The 8,291-nt window shown below is 38.5% G+C and overlaps 1 protein-coding gene across 4 annotated transcripts in view; it reads right to left on the reverse strand.

Annotated features, from left to right (window-relative positions):
* The window catches only part of LOC122093748 (putative F-box/FBD/LRR-repeat protein At3g59240), an 8,647-nt gene extending 695 nt beyond the window's left edge, over positions 1-7,952 (reverse strand). Inside the window, exons 1-6 of one of the 4 annotated variants that reach the window (XM_042664215.1) lie at positions 7,230-7,952; positions 5,054-5,124; positions 2,094-3,972; positions 1,800-1,985; positions 1,526-1,660; positions 993-1,206 (exon numbers count right to left, since the gene is read on the reverse strand). In XM_042664215.1, the coding sequence (XP_042520149.1) occupies positions 993-1,206; positions 1,526-1,660; positions 1,800-1,985; positions 2,094-3,677 (2,119 nt within the window). In that variant the 5' untranslated portion in view covers positions 3,678-3,972; positions 5,054-5,124; positions 7,230-7,952. Of the gene's footprint in view, positions 1-992; positions 1,207-1,525; positions 1,661-1,799; positions 1,986-2,093; positions 5,125-7,229 lie in introns of all 4 variants that reach the window. The other 3 variants (XM_042664216.1, XM_042664214.1, XM_042664217.1) reach the window with 3 other exon arrangements.
* Positions 7,953-8,291: the final 339 nt, after the last annotated feature.

Consider the following 8,291-nt stretch of genomic DNA (forward strand, 5'->3'; position numbering starts at 1 on the left):
CAAAAAAAAAAAAATTCATAATGATGAAATCTATTTGATTAATTAAGCAAAAAATATCTAACATCAGTCTCATCACTATCATCATCATTGGACAAATCCCCTAAGATCACATGATTGAGTTGTGAAAACTTCTGGATAGGTATCCTACATCTGAACTGAATTCTTTCTAGTTGCTCTAGAACAATTAGGAAATTCCCTTAAAAAAATATGGGGTTCTGGCGGCAACATGCTATTGGGTGGTATTTGAATTAAAAATACTAATTGATAGTTGAGGGTATTAGCATTGATCTAATTAATCCTAGGGTAATAGCCAATATATAATCTCCCTGTAGATTCCCCGTCTGCTCTCTCACCTTCAGACCGAAGGAGGTGGTAAAGTTCACCGTGGGGGCCGCGGGGGGTGGGTACTCATCTTCTCAGGTTGGTTGATGACTCTTCCCAGGCACACTGCATTATGCCCAAGCAGGAAAATATCATATCACCAATCGTGGGAGGTATTCAATTAGTCGTTTATGGGAAAAATCGAAATGGTGACATAGTATTTTCTTCATGTTTCACTTTGTTCTCAATATAAAATTACGAATTCCTCCTATACCCATTGTTCAAAGAATTCCACCCCTACAAAATTTGAATTGTTCCCCCCAAAAGAAAAAAAGACTAGGGAAATCAGAAAACTCTATGCAATCTGATGGGGAGAGAGAGAATTGCTTTGCACCATTAACATTGTGCAAGTTCCAGATCAGACATCAAAAAACAAGAGCACAAGAACAACAAAACGAAAAAGAATCAGTGGTGTTTGTTTTATTTTTTATGTACAAGACATATTATGTAAGGAATCCTACAAATGTATTCATATTCCCACACCAATTGGACTTCCCTAAATATATTTTCAATCATAAGATGACAAGATCTATAGTTCATATTTTCAATTCTACGAAATCAAACGTTAGCTATGGAGGGAAGAATTATGCAAGAAAAGATTAAGAATATACCACGAAAACTAGCAGAAGTATTTCTGTGACGAATAATTTCCTTAGGGGGTCTAGACGCTGTAATTGCCTCCAGGACCTCCCCATTTGAAAGAAAAAACTCATGTAAACTCATTTCCATGTCAGTTCCTTCAAAGTTCTCTATCTTCACTTCTTTCAAGGACTGCTGCCAACTGAGAGGACATCCTCCTTCATCCTCTATGGATTTACACTGGAACTGTAGAGTATAGCAAATGATGATGACACGAAACATAGATTATAATAAGTTTCCACAATAAGTTCACAAAGTACACATGAAGATGCAAATATTTTGATGAAAAATTTAATATACATGCCAACTTGTAAGATAAAAAGGAGGAAGCAACTAATAACCACATGCATTAATTATACATAAAAACTAATCACCATTGACTTGTAACTCCAGTGCACAGTCTCGAAGCAAACAAGATTGGATGGGTTGGGGAATCAATTAATTGGGCACAACCTTAGTTCCATCTAGTGCATACAGTTGAATCTACAACGAAGAATTGACATACCTTCAGGAGTAAATCGGCAGATCTCTTATCTATAGATAGAGTCTTAATATGGGGTGAAATCCAAAGTGAGCTATCCACAAGTTCTGTGTAACTCATCTTTGAGTGCTCTTTTGTTGGTGGAGGATGATCCATGCTCTTCATATATTGCAAGAGAAAAAACAAAGGGTTAGAACACAAAGCAACATGTAAAATAAATAACCTCAAACAATTTGTCTGTGAAGTGTTACATAAAGGTCAGTTGGATAAAAGAATCAAAGGAAGAGAATTAAAATACCTGCACATTCCCAGTGGTGAAGTCCATTGACATAGATAAACTCTTTAGGTGAGATCGCAGCACCAAGCTATTCAGAAATTCTTCATAAATCCCTGCTGCTGGTTTGCTCTTCTTCAGTTTCAGATGCTCGAGATCGTATAGTGGAGGATTCAAATTGTCCCTTATTTCTCTTGGAATTATCAGATTCTTCATAATATATCATAAGAAGAAGTAAAGAAACCAAAGGAATTAGATTGATAAGCAACATGTGAACCAGAAGGGGGAGGGAAGGGGGGAAGATAAGAAAATAGGTACCTGCCAAGAGTCGGAAACCAGTGTGAGAAGCTTAGCATGACCAAACCATCTAAGAAAATTAATCAAATTACATAACCAAATGGTACCAACGGTTTTTGGGTATAACCATAACTCAGCATCAAGTAAACACGAAGTGTTCATTAAATTGAACTGCAACCCATGCCCAATGTACTTAAAAGAAATGAGATTCATAGCATCAACATAGGCTCCCACTAGATTGCAGCAATCATACAACACCAACCTCTCAAGTTCTTTATTTTCAATCTTAAGTCCTTTGAAGTTTCGGCATTGAATAAGGATCAATGTCTTAAGCATGGACCACTTGGAAGCATTGAGCACATCATCTATCAAATTCCGACAACCACACAAGGCCAAGCGCCTTAACTTATGACCACAAAACTTGAGCTTCTTTAAATTTACACAAGCAACCACATTTATGATCTCAAGAAACGAGACCATTTTCCTATCAAAGTCAGCCTTGACTAAGCGATCGCAACTATACAATGTTATGGTCTTCAGCTGTCGGTTGTAAACCTTTAGTCTCTGGATACCATTGCAGGAAACCAGGTTCAAGGTCTCAAGGAGGGGCTGATTGGAAATAATCCCATGGAGTCTGTCCTCTGAAATTGAAACTCCTATAATAGATAGATTTATTATACCTGTTGTAACAATTTCAATGGACAACTCCCCTTTGCGCTGTAAGGTCAATGTTTCCAGATTCGGAGCATCAATTGCAATCTTGGAGAGTTGTGCCCTAGATTCTACAATCAGGGTCTTAAGTGCACGATGCCCTGATACTTCAAGATTTACCAATCCTTGACAGAGTTTGAGACTCATAAATTCAATAATAGGGCAACTGGAAAGGAGGTGCTGGATGACCAGGTCATCAACAAAAACATAATGAAGACACAATCTCTTCAGAGATGAGAGTCCCATCTCTCCAGAGGGCCTTAACTTGCAGCCTCCTAACCGTAATGCATGAATCGATTCCGATGCAAAGACGGCCTGAGGCAGATTGTAATAGGCCTTGCATGCAATTTGGAATATACCGTCGTCATCCATGAATTGGAGATCGAGCTCCTTCACCTTCCTCTCTATAGCCAGGCTTATCCACTTATCCATGCAAGAAATGAATGAGTCCTTTATTTTGGAATTCACAATCATAGGCCTTAGAAGCAGCCTCATATTCTGTAAACCAAAGACACGAGGGAGTCGGTGTTGAAGTGATTCATCAATGAATAAGTGCTTGATTTCGGAATTCACAACCACGGGCCTTAGACGCAGCCTGATTTTCTGTAAACCAAATATATGGAGTCGGTGTCGAAGTGATTCATCAACAAAGTTGCTGAATCTTTCTCTTCTCAATTCAGACCCTTCTTGCAGATCCCATATCAGGGAGGTCTCATCGAAATCCCAAATGGGGAAAGAATGCCATAGGCTCCTCCATTTTTTGGACAAGATGCTCATCCTAGTTGCATCTTTTGTTTCCAGTAAAGCCATGATGTGGTGAACAATGTCTTCCGGAAGCTTGGAGATCCAATCCTCCACGGCATTTAATCTTCCTCCTTTTTTGGCAGTGAACATGAAGCCAAGAACTGCTATGGACGAAATTCTGGAAGAACTATTACAGCCTGATGCTGCAAAAATCTTGGTGAGAAGACAGAAAAACCAGTCTCACTTACCTTCAGTACCGATGCTCAGCGAAGAAGGGTAAAACTAGATTGTAATCAGTTCATGTGAAGGCCGTGCTTTGACACTCAGGATTGGTTCTGGATGTGATCCATAACTCCAAAACTGGGAAGAGAGTCAGATGCGTTTCCAATAAAAAGTGACCTTCGCGTGACTACACGAGTCTTTCCTTGAATCAAAACCCACCAACCTGCCATTCCGGGCCAATGGAGACAACTGTCAATGCGCTTGAAACCTCCCCATCTTTTAAATTTTCCCCCTTATGTTCATGTATCAATCAGATACCAGTCAAAAAAGAACTGTAACAATGAATGCATTACTAAATTCTTTCAAGCCCCAAACCAAGTTAGGGAATGCTGCCGAGAGTATCCGAAGTAACGCATGACCAGGATCTTATTGGTACACGGATAAGTCTTGCTTTACGGTTGGATTCTTGATGTGTGCAAGGACCCTCCTATAAGGCGCATCTTGCTAGCATTTTTCCCAAAATTTCACCCCATTATAACTTTCTCAAACGGGTCAAAGTGCCATAACGCGCCCGTTTAAAGTGCATTTAATACCTTACTTAATTTTTTCCCCTTCTGATTCTGAATTTTTTCTAGGTGGAAATTAAGGTTTGCCACCAACCATAAGATCAAGAGACTACATAAAAGCTATTCAATCTATTATGGAAATCGAAACATTTACAGCCGGTGATTCGACTGCATGTATATAATAAACATGGTACTAATCAAGATGAAAGAAAAAAAATATAATAGAAATAAAGAGTAATTCACTATTGGTTACAAAATATGTCAATCAAGATGTTTGATCAGATATGCAAACACAGAATATGTTGCATGCTTCAGGAACTTTGGTTCAATACTATGTCAGACCGAGTGTCCTTGGCCACTAGCTGCATTCTCTGCCATTGAGGCACAAGACAAACCCCAAACAGATGCACAGTTTTCTTCAACTGCATAAAGCAGAACCATAGACTTTACCAAAAAAAAAAAAAAAAGAGCAACCCAGTGCTCGAGCCTCTTGCTACTGCAGGGTAAGGGGAAAATGCATGCAGCCTTACCCCTGCTTCACGAGAGAGGATGTTTCCAAGAACCACAGAATGTACATTACCAGAAATTGATTTTATAGTACAACAACCAAAGCCTTATCCCAACTTAATGAGGTTGGCTACGTGGAGGTTCCAAGCAAGAATGAATGCAAGGATTCATGCAAAAGATTGACTGGTTATGGCTGAATATAATAAAGTGCAGGTTGTCTGCCTGACGTACCAATATAGATCAGCCAAGCCAAATCGTCCAACATGCATTACGTCGACCACCAAGACAATCCATCACCTAACCTACTTTTATGAAAGGTGGAATAAGCAAATGAATTCTTGATGGCTTCTATAGAAATTGATAGAAGATGGTACCATAATTGTAGAATATGATAATGATAACAAAGAAGAGGAACAAAGAATTTGTCATACTACTACTAGGACTTATAACAAAGACACAAGAACATGAGCATAAGTTCATTCTCACTTTCCAGAAATGATAATTTTATTAAAAGAAAACTAATTCACAATCCAAGAAAGTCTAGAAATGTCAATAGTTAAGTCACAAGGCAATGGCACAACAACAATGATGAAAACTTTAATAAATTTCTGCAGCTCCACCTCTGTCCCCTCCTCTTCCAAGTGGAACTTGAAATCAATCAGTTAACATCGCCTCAACTCCAAATTCCTTAATAAGAAGGTACCTCCTAAGGCCAAGCAAATCTTACTGGTTCTATAACGACAAGCTGAGAGTTAGAAGCAACCAGCTGGGAGCCTCACCTTCAATCATACGATGAAAGTTACCTTGGAAAAGGGGGAGACACCAGCATTTGTAGCAACTATTGGTTGACCTCCACAATCACAAAGAAACAACCATAACAAGGTCCTAATTGGAGGACAGGGCCAAGTGCAAGAAAATATGTTAAGATATGCCTAACTGCAAATGTATCTCCATGAATGTAATTAATCTATAATGTCCCTGTTTGATGTTGTGTCAATCGCTTCCCTCCAAGATATTCAGCTACCTTCTGGACATCAAGGTATAGAGGAAAAGATATGTTAGCCAGCTTATACATGTTGACAAAGATCCTTCTATTACACAGAGTCTCACAGACCATGGCCAGGAAATGGTTGAGCCTTCATGATGCCAATTAGATTAGAATCTATAATAATCAACTATCAGTTTCACTACTGTGGCAGCAGGTTGTCTAGAAATCTTTACAATTGGAGAATATGGTCATCATCTGAATAGTATGAGAATGCATATAAGGAGGCCTAAACTCCACAGAATGCGCCAGAAGAATACATGGCGGGAGCGCTGGTAGTGTCTTCCTTACCCTGATTAAATTCTCTTCAGACGATTCTCCTTCATAATTAGGTGATCTCTTACTTTAATATTCTCTTTTTCGCTTCCTCGTTACCTTCCCCCCTTTTCTTTACTCTTCTTTCTTTATTTCTTCCTCCCTTTATCCTGTTTATGCTCTGACTTTACTTGCTGCCCCAATTGTTAACATTGAGCTTCACTGATCTCCTTCAAATCGGTTTGAGATTTTTAGAGTTCAAACCTGTGCTAGAAACAACTCATCCTGTGCAGTTTAGAGTCAAAGTTTGATCCCTGATGGTAACTAACCAGAAATTCAAATCTGGCTCCTTATTACGCTAGACCCAGTTTTGAAGAAAATTTATTATTTTATCATGAGATTGTTTGGATCAGCTAGTGGATACTATTAAGAGGGCTGAGAGTTAGAAACCTTGCTCCACAATTTCAGGATGAAAAAAGTTCATATGAGTGAGCTCTCTCGTCTGAAAGTGATTTCAGTTACTACTGGTTTGTTGTTTGTGTCCTGATGTTGAAGATGAATAACAGAAGTTATTCAGAAGGCCAGACTTATCATTATTTGCACAAAATCCCTAACTATCTCAATTAATTTATGTTTTCTTCCCAAGAGATCCTAAACTGTTCTTGGAATGAGATTGCCAATGATCCTTCAATATTAAATTATTTATTCTTTGCTGGGCCTCAAGTGACCTACATCAGGGTTTTGAAACCGTAGGTTTTCTTTGTTTTAGAACCCTAATTTGCATTAGTTAGACAAAGGATTGAAAGCTGATAGATGGAGCATTACACAGTAGATACAAGGACAAAAACTAAAATAGGACATTATACCCAAAAATGAAGCAAATAACAAGCAAGAAGAAGAAGAAGAACAGGAATTATAATAATGGAAACAGAGAGTGTAGGAGGAGAGATTACTTGCAAGTTACAGGTTTACAAGAACTACATTTTTCATTTGAAAACAAAATAACTACTTTCTATTCCCAAATATAGTAATATCAATAACACATTGAAGAGGGGAAGGAAGGAAAAGATGAACTGCAACAGATATGAATAAAAATGAGTTACTTACCATTTGATGCCTTTTGAGGAGTTTTTTGGGATTTAAGCCTTTCCTGAACTGGTAACAGAAATGGCAAATCCTCTTCCCAGAAGTATCGAAACGAAGGACAGGCCATGAGAACACATCACCTCCCTGTGTATCTTTGGCTGTCTCGTTCTCCACAGCGGGTTGCAGCGGTTCCTCTTCTCCCATTAGTTCTGTAACAGACATTATTTCTACATACATTTGTGTGCATGTGTTGGGGAGAGAGAGAGAGAGAGAGAGAGAGGATGCAAATTGAATAAGAGAAATAAAGAAGAGGTGTGGATTATGAACTTGCAGCGATTGGGGGACAGATTTGTCAAAGAAGGTTCCTGTTTGATGGGTAGCTCAAATTTGAATGGAGTAAGCTAAGGAGGGAAGAAATGGATCTCTTCTGTATCCATCAAAGTGCAGCCAATAAAACCTAGAAACTTTCTGAATTCGATGCTTCCTGCAACAGTTTAATCTGCTCCATAACTCCATATGCATGAAGAAAAGATCAATCTATCCATTGGCAGCTTACCCTATTTCTGTTCAAATTCAACCTTGAGCTACCCAACAGGAAAAGGAACAGGAACAGGAACAGGAACCTTCTTGACAAAACTGTTACCCATTTGCGGAGAGATCGGAGCTCAAAACTTAGATAGACTATAGCCTGCTTCAGAGAGGAAAGAGGAAACCTTCGATGTGTTTTTATGTCAAGTGAACCGTTCAATCACTCTCTTATAGGGTGTGGGAGGAAGAGGTCAAAATGGTGAACGGATCAGGTTCACGTACGACAACGTACGTCCCTGATCCATAGAGTTAGAATCAATTTTTTCTCGCTTCATTTAAGATATATTACAAATCCATGGATTAGAGATATTCTTGTATGCGAATCTAATCCGCTCACGTCAAAATGGTATATCAAACCCACGGTTAGCAAAATTGTGTCCGTTTTAAATGTGTTTCCATTTTTAACTATTAAAATACATTTTACCTTATGCTTTTCAAAATACTGACAAAAATTGTAAAGGATAAATATTCTCATTCTAAACACATTTAAAACAT

Source organism: Macadamia integrifolia, chromosome 11 (genome assembly GCF_013358625.1).
Source record: "Macadamia integrifolia cultivar HAES 741 chromosome 11, SCU_Mint_v3, whole genome shotgun sequence".
NCBI classification, from domain to species: Eukaryota; Viridiplantae; Streptophyta; class Magnoliopsida; order Proteales; family Proteaceae; genus Macadamia; species Macadamia integrifolia.